The 19810-nt window shown below is 41.7% G+C and overlaps 1 protein-coding gene across 1 annotated transcript in view; it reads right to left on the bottom strand.

Moving 5' to 3' along the window:
* LOC110528889 (zinc finger protein OZF) overlaps positions 1 to 19591 on the bottom strand; it is a 31903-nt gene extending 12312 nt beyond the window's left edge. Inside the window, exons 1-3 of the mRNA XM_036974469.1 lie at positions 19321 to 19591; positions 6437 to 6685; positions 2975 to 3863 (exon numbers count right to left, since the gene is read on the bottom strand). Of these exons, the coding sequence (XP_036830364.1) occupies positions 2975 to 3863; positions 6437 to 6685; positions 19321 to 19426 (1244 nt within the window). The 5' untranslated portion in view covers positions 19427 to 19591. The remainder of the gene's footprint in view (positions 1 to 2974; positions 3864 to 6436; positions 6686 to 19320) is intronic.
* Positions 19592 to 19810: the final 219 nt, after the last annotated feature.

The following is a 19810-nucleotide window of genomic DNA, read 5'->3' as shown; positions in this document are numbered from 1 at the left end:
TCTTAAAGACCCAGAAAGACTCACAGCTGTAATTACTGCCAACGGTGCTTCTGCTAAGTATTGACTTGGGGGTGAATACTTATGCAACCAACAAGTTTAGTTGTTTTTTGTTTTGTAACTTTTGTGTCACAATAGAAAAATACACTACATCTCATGGGCATTAATATGGAGTTGGTCGCCCCCCCCTTTGCTGCTATAAGAGCCGCCACTCTTCTGGGAAGGCTTTCCACTAGATGTTGGGACATTGCTGCTATAAGAGCCGCCACTCTTCTGGGAAGGCTTTTCACTAGATGTTGGGACATTGCTGTTATAACAGCCTCCACTCTCCTGGGAAGGCTTTTCACTAGATGTTGGGACATTGCTGTTATAACAGCCTCCACTCTCCTGGGAAGGCTTTTCACTAGATGTTGGGACATTGCTGTTATAACAGCCTCCACTCTCCTGGGAAGGATTTCCACTAGATGTTGGAACATTGCTGTTATAACAGCCTCCACTCTCCTGGGAAGGCTTTCCACTAGATGTTGGGACATTGCTGCTATAACAGCCTCCACTCTTCTGGGAAGGCTTTCCACTAGATGTTGGAACATTGCTGCTATAACAGCCTCCACTCTTCTGGGAAGGCTTTCCACTAGATGTTGGGACATTGCTGCTATAAGAGCCACCACTCTTCTGGGAAGGCTTTCCACTAGATGTTGGGACATTGCTGCTATAAGAGCCACCACTCTTCTGGGAAGGCTTTCCACTAGATGTTGGGACATTGCTGCGGAGACTTGCTTCCATTCAGCCCAAAAAAAGCATTAGCGAGGTAAGGGCACTGATGTTGGGCGATTAGGCCTGGCTCGCAGTCTGCGTTCCAATTCATCCCAGAGGTGTTTGATGGGGTTGAGGTCAGAGCTCTGTGCAGGCCAGTCAAGTTCTTCCACACCGATCTTGACAAAACCATTTCAGTATGGATCTCGCTTTGTGCACGGGGGCATCGTCATGCTGAAACAGGAAAGTCCCTTGTCCAAACTGTTGCCACAAAGTTGGAAGCACAGAATTGTCTGGAATGCCATTGTATACTGTAGTGTTAGATTTCCCTTCACGAGAACTGAGGGGTTTTGCCCGAACCATAAAAAACAGCCCCAGACCATTATTACCCCTCCACCAAACTTTACAGTTGGCACTATGCATTCGGGAAGGTAGCGTTCTCCTAGCATCTGCCATAACCCAGATTCGTCTGTCGGACTGCCAGATGGTAAGGCGTGATTTATCATTCCAGAGAATGCATTTTCACTGCTCCAGAGTCCAATGGCGGCGAGCTTTACACCACTCCAGCCGACGCTTAGCATTGTGCATGGTGATCTTAGGCTTGTGTGTGACAGGTCATGGAAACCCATTTCATGAAGCTCCAGACAAACAGTTCTTGTGCTGACATTGCTTCCAGAGGCAGTTTGGAACTTGGTAGTGAGTGTTGCAACTGAGGAAAAACGATTTTTATGCACTACCACTTTGCGGCTGAGACGTTGTTGCTCGTAGACGTTTCCACTTCACAAGAACAGCACTTACAGTTGACTGGGGCAGCTTTAGCACGGCAGAAATTTGACAAACTGACTCGTTGGAAAGGTGGCATCCTATGACGGTGCCACTTTGAAAGTCACTGAGCTCTTCAGTAAGGCCATTCTACCGCCAATGTTTGTCTGTGGAGATTGCATGGCGGTGTGCTCGATTCTATACACCTGTCAGCAACGGCTGTGGCTGAAATAGCCGAATCCACTAATTTGAAGGGGGTGTCCACATACTTTAGTATATATAGTGCAGTTTGCACCTTCTTAAGTATGTCAGGGCTGGACATGGACTTTTCTTGCCACTTGTCCAAATTATTTTTTACTTGTCCAATAGTTAAAAATACTTATCTGAAACTGAAAAATTCTGTAGTAGTAAATTTAAAAAAAATAACTATTGACAGATGCAATTTGATAATTCTTGTCATTTTTATTTAACCTTTATTTAACTAGGCAGTCAGTTAAGAACAAATTCTTATTTTCAATGACGGCCTGGGAACAGTGGGTTAACTGCCTGTTCAGGGGCAGAACGACAGATTTGTACCTTGTCAGCTCGGGTGTTTGAACTTGCAACCTTCCGGTTACTAGTCCAACTCTCTAACCACTAGGCTACCCTGCCGCCCCATAATAACAGTGTAACAACCCCTGACTCTCCAACAACATGGAAACTATGGAAACTAACCATGGAAACTAACCATGGAAACCATGGAAACTAACCATGGAAACTAACCATGGAAACTAGAACAAACTGAATCCGCAGACCATAAAGTGCATCACGGGAGTTTATTGACATTTTCCTTTGTGGGGCAGAACTGATGAATTACCGTATAATACGAATAGAATAACAACCTATGACAGACTAATTAAATCTGCTAGACGTGTGTTAACCTCACAATAGCAACATACATAGATAAAGAGATCATCTCTACAACGCAGTGATTAAAATGTCACAGAACACAATGAAGTTTAAGTCCACATGTCAGTGAATAACACATACCAATTTATATTTTATAAACAGATAATTTACTTATGAATGATGTATGTTGTGGAAGCTAAATACAAAACAGTACCGGCACCTATTTCAGTCCAAGTCAAGCAATGAGATGAAAATTGAGTGATGGGAGGGATTTTAATCTTAGCTGGTCTGAGAGAACTGATGAGTCTTCTCTCCTTTATGTATACGTTGGTGTGTTTTTAAGTTGCTCTGTTGAGAGAAACTCTTCCCACAGACAGAGCAGTAGTAAGGCTTCTCTCCTTTATGCATACGTTCATGTGTTTTTAAGTTGCTCTGTTGAGAGAAACTCTTCCCACACACAGAGCAGTAGTAAGGCTTCTCTCCTTTATGCATACGTTCGTGTGTTTTTAAGTTGCTCTGTTGAGAGAAACTCTTCCCACAGTCAGAGCATATGTAAGGCTTTTCTCCAGTGTGTGTTCTCAGATGAACTTTTAGATCAAATGATGTTGTGAAGCATTTTCCACAGTCACAGCAGGAGTAAGGCTTCTCTCCTGTGTGTATACATTGGTGTTTTTTTAAGCTACCCTGGTGGGAGAAACTCTTCCTACAGTCGGAGCAGTAGTAACGCTTCTTTCCTGTATGTATACGTTCATGTGATTTTAAAGTATCCAATCGAGAGAAACTCTTCCCACAGTCAGAGCAGTAGTAAGGCTTCTCTCCTGTGTGTATACGTTGGTGTGATTTTAAATGGTTCTGTTGAGAGAAACTCTTCCCACACTCAGAGCAGGAGAACGGCTTCTCTCCTGCATGTATACGTTGGTGTGCTTTAAAGTTACACAGGTGGGAGAAACTCTTCCTACAGTCAGAGCAGAAGTAAGGCTTCTCTCCTGTGTGTATACGTTGGTGTGATTTTAAATGGTTCTGTTGAGAGAAACTCTTCCCACAGTCAGAGCAGGAGAACGGCTTCTCTCCTGCATGTATACGTTGGTGTGCTTTAAAGTTACACAGGTGAGAAAAACTCTTCCCACAGTCAGAGCAGATATAAGGCTTTTCTCCAGTGTGTGTTCTCTGATGAACTGTTAACTCAGACGATGTTGTGAAGCATTTTCCACAGTACGAGCAGGAGTAAGGCTTCTCTCCTGTGTGCACTCTCTGATGAAGTGTCAGAGCCCTTGATGTTGTGAATCTCTTCCTACAGTCAGTACAGGAATACAGATTGTCTCCTGTGTGTATTTTTAAGTGTACTTTTAGCTTTGATAGAATTGGAAAATTCTCCTCACAATGTGGGCAGTGGTGAGACCTCTTAGGTCTGTGATCTTCCTGCTGTGTCACTCTGGATGTAGGGAATGTCTCAACACGGTCTCCTGTGTGAACAACATCAGAAGAACCAGTCAGTTGGTGTGATATACAGTACCAGTCAAATGTTTGGACACCTACTCCTTCCAGGGTTTTCATTTATTTTTTACAATTTTCTACATTGTAGAATAATAGTGAAGACATCAAAAATATATTTTAGATTTTTCAAAGTAGCCACCCTTTGCCTTGATGAAAGCTTTGCATTCTCTCAACCAGCTTCGTGAGGAAGTCATCTGGAATGCATTTCAATTAACAGGTGTGCCTTGTTAAAAGTTACTTTGTGGAATTTCTTTCCTTCTTAATGCGTTTGAGCCAATCAGTTGTGTTGTGACAAGGTAGGGGTGGGATACAGAAGAGCCCTATTTGGTAAAATACCATCCATATTATGACAAAAACAGCTGAAATAAAGCAAAGAGAAACAACATTAGAGTCAAGTGCACCTCAGATTGCAGCCCAAAGAAATGGTTTGTCCTTTTGGTTCCAATTGCCGTGTCTTTCTGAGATGTGGTGTGGGTGAACGGATGATCTCTGCTTGTGTGGTTCCCACCGTGAAGCAACGGAGGTGGTGTGGGGGTGCTTTGCTGGTGACACTGTCAGTGATTTATTTAGAATTCAAAGCCACACTTAACCAGCATGGCTACCGGTGTGCCCTAGTAAGAAGACCACTTTGTGCAGCTCACAGCACTATCATCTCCAATGTACATAATATAAGTAAGTCTACCTGATAAAGCTTCTCAGTAAAGCATTAAAAACAATCAAGCAACGCATAAAAGTGCTAAAAATAGCCCATATTAATATATGTAACCTAAAAAACAAGGTTCATGATATCAATAACTTGCTAGTTACAAATGACATACATATTTTGACTCTCTCTGAAACTCTACTTAGATAATACCTTTGATGATACAGTGGTAGCAATACATAGTTATAACATCTACAGAAAAGACAGAAATGCCAATGGGGGAGGTGTTGCTGTTTATATTCAGAACCACATTCCTGTAAAGATTAGAGACGATCTCATGTTAAATACTGTTGAAGTAATACGGCTACAGATTCATCTGCCTCACCTAAAGCCCATTCTAGTGGGAAGCTGCTATAGACCACCAAGTGCTAACCGTCATTATCTGGATAACGTGTGAAACATTGACTGGCTCTCATCAAGCTGCCCACTCAAAAAAAAAAAAAAAAGCAGCCAACAAGTGCTCAGCATATGTGGGAACTCCTTCAAGACTGCTGGAAAAGCATTCCAGGTGAAGCTGGTTGAGAGAATGCCAAGAGTGTGCAAAGTTGTCATCAAGGCAAAGGGTGGCTACTTTGAATAATATAAAATATATTTTTGATTTGTTTAACACTTTATTTTGGTTACTACATGATTCCATGTGTTATTTCATAGTTTGTCTTCATTGTTATTCTACAATGTAGAAAGTAGTAAAAAAAAATAAGAAAAACCCTTGAATGAGTAGGTTTGCTAGAATGCAGGAACAGAGGAACATAGGAAGAAACCTAGAAAGGAACCGAGGGGTGGCCAGTCCTCTTCTGGCTGTACCTGGTGACTTATGACTTCATATCAGTAGGCTGTACAATACAGGGGAGTAAAACTATTCTAAAAGTGGGTAACAGTCTGGGTTGGGGTCAATTCCTTTTCAATTCCAATCAATTCAGAAAGTAAACCAAATTCCACATGCTGCTAATTGAAAAGCATTGAAGAGAATTAGAATTTCAGTGTATTTCCTGAATGATCTGGAATTGACACCAACCCTGACAACAGTCTAAGGCTAAAGGGGTGAAAATAATTACCCAGAATCATCGTCCACTCACTATCACAAGGGTTAGTAACTACACAGACTCATTTCATATCATCCTCCACTCACTATCACAAGGGTTAGTAACTACACAGACTCATTTCATATCATCCTCCACTCACTATCACAAGGGTTAGTAACTACACAGACTCATTTCATATCATCCTCCACTCATTATCACAAGGGTTAGTAACTACACAGACTCATTTCATATCATCCTCCAGTCACTATCACAAGGGTTAGTCACTACACAGACTTATTTCATATCATCCTCCACTCACTATCACAAGGGTTAGTAACTATACAGACTCATTTCATATCACCCTCCACTCACTATCACAAGGGTTAGTAAATACACAGACTCATTTCATATCATCCTCCACTCACTATCACAAGGGTTAGTAACTACACAGACTAATTTCATATCATCCTCCACTCACTATCACAAGGGTTAGTCACTACACAGACTCATTTCATATCATCCTCCACTCACTATCACCAGGGTTAGTAACTACAGACTCATTTCATATCATCCTCCACTCACTATCACAAGGGTTAGTAACGACACAGACTCATTTCATATAACTTTAAAACACTGGCAGTTTGTCTACTTCACTTCTTTAGTCTCCTCTCTCCTAGCTTTAGACCTCTATAACTTATGACCCAGTCTAACTTATGGCCCAGTCTAACTTGTGACCCAGTCTAACTTGTGACCCAGTCTAACTTATGGCCAAGTCTAACTTATGACCCAGTCTAACTTATGAGGAACCTGCTGTTACCATGACTAAGAGTTGTCCCAATCTTCTCCTCCTCTTCTTCATCTTTAATGTTGACATTCAGCTCCAGTGTTTGACTGCTGTCTTCCACCTTCACTGATGCCATCTCTGGATCCTGCAGTGCAAACTGGGCTCCACTATCACAATCAGGACCCAGTGACTGTCGGTTTGGACTCAGTGTGGAAGGAGAGAGGCAGGCTGGGTTTGTCCTCACTGTTGATGTTACCGGCCTCAGACTTAATTCAAGTCGTCCTGTAGATATAATGAGAAACAGAAAACAACCTTGACAGTTCTGGTGCTTACTTAATTCTCAAAAGATATTATATTTGTTGTTGTTCAATTCTCTCATTTCAATAGATCAGGTAGCTAAGCATTGCCAACAAAACATTCATTCAAAACATTAGAAAAAACACAAATAAGAGATGGATCTAAATGTACAGAATGGTTACCCGGAGGAAAATGAGGGAGGGTTATGCTGTTTCCATTTCAGTCAAGGAGAGGGTTGAGTATTGTTTTAATCTAGTCCAGAAGAGGGTCATGTCATTTGTAATTGATGACATGTCAATATTTCTCAGTGTTTTACCATGACTTGCTTATTAGGCTTTATAAACTGGGTGGTTTGAGCCCTGAACGCTGATTGGCTATATATCAATGTGTGCCTGATGCCGCCCCTCATCTCTGATTCTCTGCTGGGCAATATCAAGTGTGACTATAGGCCATTTAGTGTAATGTCAATCAAATTATCCATAGTCTATAGGCTAAAGCAGGGCTCTCCAACCCTGTTCCTGGAGAGATACCCTCCTGTAGGTTTTAACTCCAACCCGGTTCCTGGAGAGATACCCTCCTGTAGGTTTTAACTCCAACCCGGTTCCTGGAGAGCTACCCTCCTGAAGGTTTTAACTCCAAACCCATTGGTTCAGTTTATAAAATTAGGTGTGCTAGATTAGGGTTAGAGCGAAAGCCTACAGGACTGTAGCTCTCCAGGAACAGGGTTGGAGAGCCCTGGGCTATAGGATACGAAGTGCATGCTGGGAGAAGTGCAGAGCAAAGTTATAATATGGTTCTAGGATAGTTGCTGGGATGGTGGAAATACAACTAGGCTGCATTACACACTGCAAAGGTTATTCCAACCCTGAGAAACGGCCTGCTCTGTGCTTGTTGAGCCAAAACTGTTTTTTTTATGCTGCCTAACCAATGGCTGTGCTGTGTAGGCCTATCCTAACCAATGGCTGTGCTGTGTTATCCTAACCAATGGCTGTGCTGTGTCGGCTTATCCTAACCAATGGCTGTGCTGTGTCGGCTTATCCTAACCAATGGCTGTGCTGTGTTATCCTAACCAATGGCTGTGCTGTGTCGGCTTGTCCTAACCAATGGCTGTGCTGTGTTATCCTAACCAATGGCTGTGCTGTGTAGGCCTATACTAACCAATGGCTGTGCTGTTTAGGCCTATACTAACCAATGGCTGTGCTGTGTAGTCCTATCCTAACCAATGGCTGTGCTGTGTAGTCCTATCCTAACCAATGGCTGTGCTGTGAAGAAGAGAGCGAAAGGTTTCTTCAGATTTTTTTGTTGATTAGGCCAAGTCCCCAAAAAATACACACAATCTTGGGCACGGACTAGCGCACACTCACCATGCACTCTTTAAATAGCCTACCTCCATGTCAGTGAAGGGCTGTTGAGTTAAAACCCAGACTCCACTTGAGGGGTTATGCCATAGGCCTCTTTTAGTGAAGATGATGTCAAAAAAGCACAGGCCTACCACTTGTTAGAATAACATGAAGAAAATAAAACTGATCCGATTATATAAAGAGATCTATAACAGTGTTTTTGGTCAGCGCTGCTTTACGCTAGAAACAAGCTGTAAAATAACCAGGGAAGAAGTTACGTTGTTTCCTTGACATTCAGAGGCTGAGCTACAACCTTCAATAGCCCAGGAGACAAACAAAAAAGACTTGTAATCTAATTCTGTCACTACCAATTTATTAAGCTATTTACTTTCTGTACAATAGAAGATGTTTAAACTAGAGGTCGACCGATTCATCGGAATGGCCGATTAATTAGGGCCGATTTCAAGTTTTCATAACAATCGGAAATCGGTATTTTTGGTTTGGCCTACTTTTTTTTTTTTTTTTTACAACTTTATTTAACTAGGCAAGTCAGTTAAGAACACATTCTTATTTTCAATGACGGCATAGGAACGGTGGGTTAACTGCCTCGTTCAGGGGCAGAACGACAGATTTTCACCTTGTCAGCTCGGGGGATTCAATCTTGCAACTAGTCCAACGCTCTAACCACCTGCCTCTCATTGCACTCCATTGCACTCCACGAGGAGACTCGAATGCAGTAAGCCAAGGTAAGTTCCTAGCTAGCATTAAACTTATCTTATAAAAAAACAATCAATCATAATCACTAGTTAACTACACATGGTTGATGATATTACTAGTTTATCTAGCGTGTCCTGCGTTGCATATAATCGATGCGGTGCGTATCGTTGCTCCAATGTGTACCTAAACATGAACATCAATGCCTTTCTTAAAATCATTACACAGAAGTATAGATTTTTAAACCTGCATATTTAGCTAAAAGAAATCCAGGTTAGCAGGCAATATTAACCAGGTGAAATTGTGTCACTTCTCTTGTGTTCATTGCACGCAGAGTCAGGGTATACGCAACAGTTTGGGAATTTTAGGTAATTATGACATAACATTGAATGTTGTGCAATGTAACAGGAATATGGATGCCACCCGTTAGATAAAATACGGAACGGTTCCGTATTTCACTGAAAGAATAAACATCTTGTTTTCGAGACGATATTTTCCAGATTCGACCTTATTAATGACCTACGGCTCGTATTTCTGTGTGTTATTATGTTATTACTAAGTCTATGATTTGATAGAGCAGTCTGACTGAGCGCTGGTAGGCACCAGCAGGCTCGTAAGCATTCATTCAAACAGCACCTTAGTGCGTTTTGCCAGCAGCTCTTCGTTGTGCGTCAAGCATTGCACTGTTTATGACTTCAAGCCTATCAACTCCCGAGATGAGGCTCGTGTAACCAATGTGAAATGGCTAGCTAGTTAGCCGCTAATAGCGTTTCAAACGTCAATCGCTCTGAGACTTGGAGTGGTTGTTCTCCTTGCTCTGCATGGGTAACGCTGCTTCAAGGGTGGCTGTTGTAGTTGTGTTCCTGGATCGAGCCCAGGGAGCAGCGAGGAGAGGGACGGAAGCTATAGTTACACTGGTAATACTAAAGTGCCTATAAGAACATCCAATAGTCAAAGGTTAATGAAATACAAATGGTATAGAGAAAAATAGTCCTATAATTCCTATAATAACTACAACCTAAAACTTCTTACCTGGGAATATTGAAGACTCATGTTAAAAGGAACCACCAGCTTTCATATGTTCTCATGTTCTGAGCAAGGAACTGAAACGTTAGCTTTCTTACATGGCACATATTGCACTTTTACTTTCTTCTCCAACACTTTGTTTTTGCATTATTTAAACCAAATTGAACATGTTTCATTATTTATTTGAGGCTAAATTGATTTTATTGATGTATTGTATTAAGTTAAATAAGTGTTCATTCAGTATTGTTGTAATTGTCATTTTTACAAATAATATATATTTTTTAAATTAAAAATCGGCCGATTAATCGGTATTGCCTTTTTTTGGTATCAGACAGCTTTTAGGGAAATGCTTGTTGGGTTAAAGACACAGAATGAGAGTAGCCAGCAGTTAGAGATTTACATTTCTCTGCTAAAAGACTGGATGGTCAATCCGATATCTGACTGCAGATGCATCCTCTGCAGACATCCGGCTTTTATACTTCTAGCGCTTAACGGGAGCAGAGCTGTTGTCAAGGAAGTGAGTTTGTGTTTATACTGGACCTCCCGCCCCCACCTCCCACCCACCAATCATGTCAGATGGTCTCAGATTTAGTTATTTGCAAACCGGGACAATTTCGTTGCAAACAAGAAACACTGATTTGGCATTGGAGAAATATGGAGATAAACACATAGGCCTTTCTCCATTCTTAGCCTGTGTGGTAATAAAAAAACATTTGGCTAATACGTAAAATGACGTAGACTTGTATGAAATGTTTATAAAAGGCTTTTTCTTCCCCTCAGACCTGCAAATACGATGATAGATTCATGGAATGCTTTCACCATAAAATAGATCTATCCACACTCTTGTTCACGGTGGTCTGCGAACCCACGACCTTCTGTCCCGCAGCCCTGAACGCGATCAGAATTCCTGCGTTGCCATGCAACGCTTACAGGACGAAGAACAGTTAATAAAGTTCATGTCTAAAGGCTCTGGTCTGTCCAAGAAGTGTTGGTAAACGGTAGACATGTTCTCTACTATCCATCTTGTTTTAATCGTTATTTTGGGGTATAAAGAGAGCGTCTTATTTTCAAGCGTTCAGGGACGGTTTATGTCTAATAGATTTTGCTGACAGGACGGCCTCCATTTTCCTTTCAGATATTTTCTCCATGTAACCCTTATTAAACATGTTCACTCTACGTGCAGATAAGCTATAGCAGACTTCCTAAAATCCACGTTAATGCATAAATGACTAAATAAACAATTAATACAAGGTTGCAGTTTGAGGCATAACTATGTACTATTTTCCACTATTTCACTCACATAGTGACAACTATAGATAAATATAGAAACTGAATGTGTCTGAATATTGTTACAGTGACATGTAGAAATCAGACGAACATGACATTCTGCTTGTAAACAGTAAAACAACCCTGAAACTGTCTCTCTGGTGCAGCCGCACAGCCTGCAAGTCTATTGACTCAGACCGAGAGGCGCCGCCATTTTACCAGCTCATAAACATATGGAATAATCACAATAATAAACATGTCAAACGAACTCACAAATCTCAAATCAATTGATTCTTTATGAAATTAGATTAACGAAATAATGTACATCCATTCACTCTGACAAACCCAAAGTCTAAACTTAGCTTGCTAAATGTGACTTCTAAAATTATATTTAATCACGTTCTTCACTCACTCGGTGTAGCACAAAACTAAAACGTCATAAAACCTTTAACAAACGCGATAATACCTTGACGGATTTGTTACCTCACATGTTACGACATGTTCTTTCGATATTAGAGCGTTTTAAACGTGCTATTGCATACCTTTAGTTAATACTTCTGAACGGACACAACCGCTACTGTCTTCAGAGAACAATTCCACAGACTTCATTGTGTCCGGAGCCTGCCCGGAACTTCCTGTTTCCCGACTATTAATATATATATACAGTTGAATTCGGAAGTTTACATACAGCTTAGCCAAATACATTTGAACTCAGTTTTTCACAATTCCTAACATGTAATTCTGGTAAAAATTCCCTGTCTTAGGTCAGTTAGGATCATCACTTTATTTTTAAGAATGTGAAATGTCAGAATAATAGCAGAGACAATGATTTACTTCAGCTTTTATTTCTTTCATCACATTCCCAGTGGGTCAGAAGTTTACATGCACTCAATTAGTATTTGGTAGCATTGCCTTTAAATTGTTAACTTGGGTAAAACGTTTCAGGTGGCCTTCCACAAGCTTCCCACAATAAGTTGGGTGAATTTTTGGCCCATTCCTCCTGACAGAGCTGGTGTAACTGAGTCAGGTTTGTAGGCCTCCTTGCTCGCACACACTTTTTCAGTTCTGCCCACAAATGTTCTATAGGATTGAGGTCAGGGCTTGAGGTCAGGGCTTTGTGATGGCCACTCCAATACCTTGACTTTGTTGTCCTTAAGCCATTTTGCCACAACTGGAAGTATGCTTGGGGTCCATTTGGAAGACCCATTTGCGACCAAGCTTTAACTTTAACTGATGTCTTGAGATGTTGCTTCAATATATCCACATAAATTTCCATCCTCATGATGCCATCTATTTTGTGAAGTGCACCAGTCCCTCCTGCAGCAAAGCACCCCAACAACATTATGCCGCCACCCCCGTGCTTCACGGTTGGGATGGTGTTCTTCAGCTTGCAACCCCTCCCCCCTTTTCCTCCAAACATAATAATGGCCATTATGGCCAAACAGTTCTATTTTGTTTCATCAGACCAGAGGACATTTCTCCAAAAATTACAATCTTTGTCCCCATTTGCAGTTGCAAACCGTAGTCTGGCTTTTTTATGTCAGTTTTGGAGCAGTGGCTTCTTCCTTGCTGAGCGACCTTTCAGTTTATGTCGATATAGGACTTGTTTAACTGTGGAAATAGATACTTTTGTACCTGTTTCCTCCAGCATCTTCACAAGGTCCTTTGCTGTTGTTCTGGGATTGATTTGCACTTTTCGCACAAAAGTACATTCATCTCTAGGAGACAGAACGCTGCGTGGTCCCAAGGTGTTTATACTTGCGTACTATTGCTTGTACAGATGAACGTGGTACCTTCAGGCGTTTGGAAATTGCTCCAGAAATCTTGCTTCTTGTAGGTGACCAAATACTTATTTTCCACCATAATTTGCAAATAAATTCATTAAAAATCCTACAATGTGATTTTTGGATTTTTTTTCTAATTTGGTCTGTCATAGTTGAAGTGTACCTATGATGAAAATTACAGGCCTCTCTCATCTTTTTAAGTGGGAGAACTTGCACAATATGTGGCTGACTAAATACTTTTTTGCCCCACTGTATATACACACATAAACTCTGCGAAAAAAAAGAAAAATCCTCTCACTGTCAACTGCGTTTATTTTCAGCAAACTTAACATGTGTAAATATTTGTATGAACATGAGTTTCAACTGAGACATAAACTGAACAAGTTCCACAGGCATGTGACTAACAAAATGGAATAATGTGTCCCTGTATAAAGAGGGGGGGGGGGGGGGGGGGGTCAAAATCAAAAGTAACAGTCAGTATCTGGTGTGGCCACCAGCTGCATTAAGTACTGCAGTGCATCTCCTCCTCATGGACTGCACCAGATTTGCCAGTTCTTGCTGTGAGATGTTACCCCACTCTTCCACCAAGGCACCTGCAAGTTCCCAGACATTTCTGGGGGGAATGGCCCTAGCTCTCACCCTCCGATCCAACAAGTCCCAGACATGCTCAATGGGATTGAGAACCGGGCTCTTCCCTGGCCATGCAAGAACACTGACATTCCTCCACTTGCAAAAATCGTGCACAGAATGAACAGTATCGCTGGTGGCATTGTCATGCTGGAGGGTCATGTCAGGATGAGCCTGCAGGAAGGGTACCACATGAGGGAGGAGGATGTCTTCCCTGTAACGCACAGCGTTGAGATTGCCTGCAATGACAACAAAATCAGTACGGTGATGCTGACACACCGCCCTAGACCATGACGGACCCTTCACCTCCAAATCGATTCCACTCCAGACAGAGTACAGGCCTTGGTGTAACGCTCATTCCTTTGACGATAAATGTGAATCCGTGGTGAGACAAAACCGCGACTCGTCAGTGAAGAGCACTTTTTTGCCAGTCCTGTCTGGTCCAGCAACAGTGAGTATGTGCCCATAGGCGACGTTGTTGCTGGTGATGTCTGGTGAGGACCTGCCTTACAACAGGCCTATAAGCCCTCAGTCCAGCCTCTCTCAGGTTATTGTGGACAGTCTGAGCACTGATGGAGGGATTGTGCCTTCCTGGTGTAACTTGGACAGTTGTTGTTGCCATCCTGTACCTGTCCCGCAGGTGTGATGTTTGGATGTACCGATCCTGTGCAGGTGTTGTTACACATGGTCTGCCACTGCGAGGACGATCCGCTGCCTGTCTTGTCTCCCTGTAGCACTGTCTTAGGCATTTCACAGTACGGACATTGCAATTTATTGTCCTGGCCACATCTGCAGTCCTTGCAGCATGCCTAAGGCACATTCATGCAGATGAGCAGGGACCCTGGGCATCTTTCTTTTGGTGTTTTTCAGAGTCAGTAGAAAGGCCTCTTTAGTGTCCTAAGCTTTCATAACTGTGACGTTAATTGCTTAAGCTGTTCTTGTCTTAACGACCGTTCCACAGGTGCATGTTCATTAATTGTTTATGGTTCATTGACCAAGCATGGGAAACAGGGTTTAAACCCTTTACAATGAAGATCTGTGAAGTTATTTCGATTTTTACAAATTATATCTGAAAGACAGGGTCCTGAAAAAGGGACGTTTATTTTTTTGCTGGGTTAATATATATGGAAATCAGTCTATTTCAATGTAATTAATTAGGCCCTAATCTATGAATTTCACATGATTGGGCAGGGATGCAGCCTTGGAGGGCAAAGGCCCACCCACTTGGGAGCCAGACCCAGTCAATCAGAATAAGTTTTTCCCCACAAAATTGCTTTATTACAGGCAGAAATACTCCTCAGCAACCCCCTTCACCCATAGGTGAAGAAGCCGGATGTGGAGGTCGTGGGCTGGTATGTGGTCTGCGGTTGTGAGGCCGGTTGGACAAACTGCCAAATTCTCTGAAAATGAGACTGGAGACGGCTTATGGTAGAGAAATTAACATAAAATTATCTGGAAACAGCTCTGGTGGACATTCTTGCAGTCAGCAAGCCAACCACAAACCTTGTGAGACATCTGTGGCATTGTGTTGTGACAAAACTGCACATTTTAATAAAGTAGCGTTTTATTGTCCAAAGCACAAGGTGCACCAGTGTAATGATCATGCTGTTTAATCAGCTTCTTGATATGCCACACCTGTGGATGGATTATCATGGCAAAGGAGAAATGCTCATTAACATGGATGTAAACGAATTTGCGCACAACATTTGAGAGAAATAAGCTTTTTGTGTATTTGGAACATTTCTGGGATTTTTTTATTTATTTCAGCTCATGAAATGTGGGACCAACACTTTACATGTGGAGTTTTATATTTTTGTTCAGTGTAGTGAGACAACCTGAACCTGTCAGTCGATAATGGGTTACTAAAAAAAAAATCAACATTCACTACCACAGTTTAAACTATTCAACAACTTACGTGCAAATGGGGAATCCTGTACATTAGTTCTCCCTCTGTATCATGTGAAAGGAAACTCCTATTTCCAGGTCTGAATACATTTTATTATCCTTTTCTCCTGATTCGCTACCTTGTTTAGCAGCTGGTTCAAAGTTTGGTAGTGGTGGTAGATGGATGAGGATCTTTCCAGGTGACTGGACAGTTTTTTCCCCCTCATCAAGCGACACACGATACGCCATAATGACAAAGCAAAAACAGTTTATTTTTATTTTTTTGGGGGGGGGGGGTTTAAAAACTCAAATATTGCATTCACATAAGTATTCAGACCCTTTACTTAATACTTTGTTGAAGCATGTTTGGCAGTGATTACAGACTCGAGTCTTCTTGGGTATGATGCTACAAGCTTGGCAAACCTGTATTTGAGGAGTTTCTCCCATTCTTCTCTGCAGATCCTCTCAAACTCTGTCAGGTTGGATGGGGAGCGTCACTGCACAGCTAGTTTCAGGTCTCTCCAGAGATGTTCAATCTGGTTCAAGTCCAGGCTCTGGCTGGGCCACACAAGGACATTCAGAGACTTGTACCGAATTTACTCCTGCATTGTCTTGGCTGTGTGCTTAGGGTCGTTGTGGTCCTGAGTGCTATGGAACAGGTTTTCATCAAGGATCTCTCTACAATTTGCTCCGTTCACCTTTCCCTCAATCTTGACTAGTTTCCTAGTCCCTGCCGCTGAAAAACATCCCCACAGCATGATACTACCACCACCATGCTTTACCGTAGGCATGGTGACAGGTTTCCTCCAGACGTGACACTTGGTATTCAGGCCAAAGAGTTCAATCTTGGTTTCATCAGACCAGAGAATCTTGTTTCTCATGGTCAGAGAGTCCTTTAGGTGCCTTTTGGCAAACTCCAAGCAGGCTGTCATGTGCCTTTTACTGAAGAGTGGCTTCCGTCTGGCCACTCTACCATAAAGGCCGGAATGGTGGAGTGCTGCAGAGATGGTTGTCCTTCTGGAAGATTCTCCCATCTCCACAGAGGAACTCTGGAGCTCTGTCAGAGTGACCATCGATTGCTCAATTTGGACAGGCGGCCAACTCTAGGAAGTGTCTTGGTGGTTCCAAACTTCTTCCAATGAAGAATGATGGAGGCCACTGTGTTCTTGGTTACCTTCTTTGCTGCAGAAATGTTTTGGTACCCTTCCCCAGATACATGCCTCAACGTAATCTTGTTTCAGGATCTACTGACAATTCCTTTGACCTCATGGCTTGGTGTTTGCTCTGACATGCACCGGCAACTGTGGGACCTTATATGGACAGGTGTGTGCATTTCCAAATCATGTCCGATCAATTGATTTTACCACAGGTGGCCTCCAATCAAGTTGTAGAAACATTTAAAAGATGATCAACGGAAAAGGGATGCACCTGAGCTCAACTTCAAGTCTCATAGAAAAGGGTCTAAATACTTATGTAAACAAGGTTTCTGTTTTTTTATTATTTTTAATAAATGTGCAAGAAATTTCACTATCAAACTTTAGAATGAGGATGTAAAAAAAAAATGAAAAAGGGAAGGGGTCTGAATACTTTACAGATACACAGTATATATTTTTTTACCATCCAAAGTTTGGGGCCTAAAACATCCGGGGCTGAAGCCCCCGAAAGCCCAGGACTAGTAACGTCACTGGATGTATTTATCCAAACACATTCATGATCAGTAACTAAAATAACTAACCTAGTTTTAAAAGACAATTTAATAAACACATTGATGATGAATAACTATAATAACTAACCTAGTTTTAAAAGACAATTTAATAAACACATGTAGGTGTTTCAGAGGCTGTGTATCATTAAACAAATAACTATGTAGTAAAAACCAACCCCCCCCCCCACCCAAACTAATGGTGACTGATCATCACACCATCTCTATCTGATACATGTTGTGAGTTCCGGCGCTTGACTTGGGCAGGAACTTAACAGAGCGGAGTACCAGGCCCTCAAATGTTCTACTGCTTGAGCTCCTGTTCCTGTTATAGATGAGCTCAAAAGTATTGTGGAAGCTAAATATAAAGTGCCGGCACTTATTTCAGTCCAAGTCGAGCAATCAGATAAAAATCACTCCATCACTCAATTTTAATCTCAGCTGGTCTGAGAGAACTGACGAGGCTTCTCTCCTTTATGTATACGTTGGTGTGTTTTTAATTGGTTCTGTAGAGAGAAACTCTTCCCACAGACAGAGCAGATGTAAGGCTTCTCTCCTTTGTGTTTACGTTGGTGTGTTTTTAAGTTGCTCTCTTGAGAGAAACTCTTCCCACAGTCAGAGCAGTAGTAAGGCTTCTCTCCTGTGTGTATACGTCGGTGTGTTTTTAAGTTGCTCTGTTGAGAGAAACTCTTCCCACAGTCAGAGCAAGAGTATGGCTTCTCTCCTGTATGTATACGTTGGTGTGCTTTAAAGCTACCCTGGTGAGAAAAACTCTTCCTACAGTCAGAACAGGAGTAAGGCTTCTTTCCTGTATGGGTACGTCCATGTGATTTTAAGGTATACAATCGGGAGAAACTCTTCCCACAGTCAGAGCAAGAGTATGGCTTCTCTCCTGAATGTATACGTTGGTGTGCTTTAAAGTTACACAGGTGGGAGAAACTCTTCCCACAGTCAGAACAGATGTAAGGCTTTTCTCCAGTGTGTGTTCTCTGATGAACTGTTAGCTCAGATGATGTTGTAAAGCATTTTCCACAGTCACAGCAGGAGTAAGGCTTCTCTCCTGTGTGTAGACGTTGGTGTTTTTTGAAGTTGCTCTGTTGAGAGTAACTCTGCCCACAGTACGAGCAGTAGTAAGGTTTCTCTCCTGTGTGCACTCTCTGATGAAGTGTCAGAGCCCTTGATGTTGTGAATCTCTTCCCACAGTCAGTACAGGAATACAGATTCTCTCCTGTGTGTATTTTTAGGTGTGTTTTTAGCTTTGATATAATTGGGAAAATCTCCTCACAATGTGGGCAGTGGTGAGACCTCTTAGCTCTGTGATCTTCCTGCTGTTGCTCTCTGGCTGTAGAGAATGTCTCAACATGGTCTCCTGTGTGAACAACATCAGAAGAACCAGTCAGTTGGTTTGATTTTCATGTCAAATGTATTTTATGAAGCTACATCTGCATTGCTTGCTCTTGGGGTTTTAGGCTGGGTTTCTGTAAAGCACTTTGTGACAACTGCTGATGTAAAAGTGTATCATAAAATACATTTGACATGTATACGTGCTTTACAGAAACCCAGTCTAAAACCCCAAAGAGCAAGCAATGTAGATGTAGAAGCACAGTGGCTAATAAAATAACTCCCTAGAAAGGCCAGAACCTAGGAAGAAACCTAGAGAGGAACCAGGCTATGTGGGGTGGCCGGTCCTCTTCTGTCTGTACAGGGTGACATATGTATTCATATCAGTAGGCTGGTAGTGTATGTATTCATGTCAGTAGGCTGCACAATACAGGGGAGTAAAACTATTCTAAAAGTGGGTAAGAGTCTGGGTTGGGGTCAATTCCTTTTAAATAACAGTCAATTCAGAAAGTAAACCAATTTCCAATTCCACATTTTCCTAAATGAAAATCATTGAAGAGAACTGGAATTTCAGTGTATTTCCCTAAATATCTGGAATTGGCCCGAACAGTCGAAGGCAAAAGGAGTGAAAATAATTATCCATAATCATCGTCCACTCACTATCACAAGGGTTAGTAACTACACAGACTCATTTCATATCATCCTCCACTCACTATCACAAGGGTTAGTAACTACATAGACTCATTTCATAGAACTTTAAAAAACTGGCAGTTGTCTACTTCACTTCTTTAGTCTCCTCTCTGATCACTCCAGACAGCCCAGTTGTTCAGGGATGTTTGATGTCAGAATTACAGAAGTCAACCTATCAATAGACTGGTCATAAGTTAAGGTCTAATTTATGAAGATAACTTATAGATAGATATAACCTGCTGTTACCATGACTAACAGTTGTCCTAATCTTCTCCTCCTCTTCTTCTTCATCTTTAATGTTGACATTCAGCTCCAGTGTTTGACTGCAGTCTTCCATCTTCACTGATGCCATCTCTGGATCCTGCAGTACAAACTGGGCTCCACTGTCACAATCAGGACCCAGTGACTGTAGGTTTCTACTCAGTGTGGAAGGAGAGAGACAGGCTGGGTTTGTCCTCACTGTTGACGTTAACGGCCTCAGACTTAATCTGAGTCGGTCTGTAGTAATAAAGACAAATGGACACAAGAGTTATTTTCTTAACAGTTCTGGCGCTTTCTATATTCTCTAAAATTTATTTTTTCTTGTTCAATCATCTCATTTCAACAGATCAGGTAGTTAAACATTGAGAACAAACATTAATTCATATTAGACATAAAGTTCACACTTTAAATGACCCAACGTAAGAGATAAATGTACAGAATCTAAATGTACAGAATGGTTACCTGGAGGAAAATG

The sequence above is a fragment of the Oncorhynchus mykiss genome, unplaced genomic scaffold (assembly GCF_013265735.2).
Source record: "Oncorhynchus mykiss isolate Arlee unplaced genomic scaffold, USDA_OmykA_1.1 un_scaffold_577, whole genome shotgun sequence".
NCBI classification, from domain to species: Eukaryota; Metazoa; Chordata; class Actinopteri; order Salmoniformes; family Salmonidae; genus Oncorhynchus; species Oncorhynchus mykiss.
This window is presented reverse-complemented; position numbering and strand designations above follow the sequence as displayed.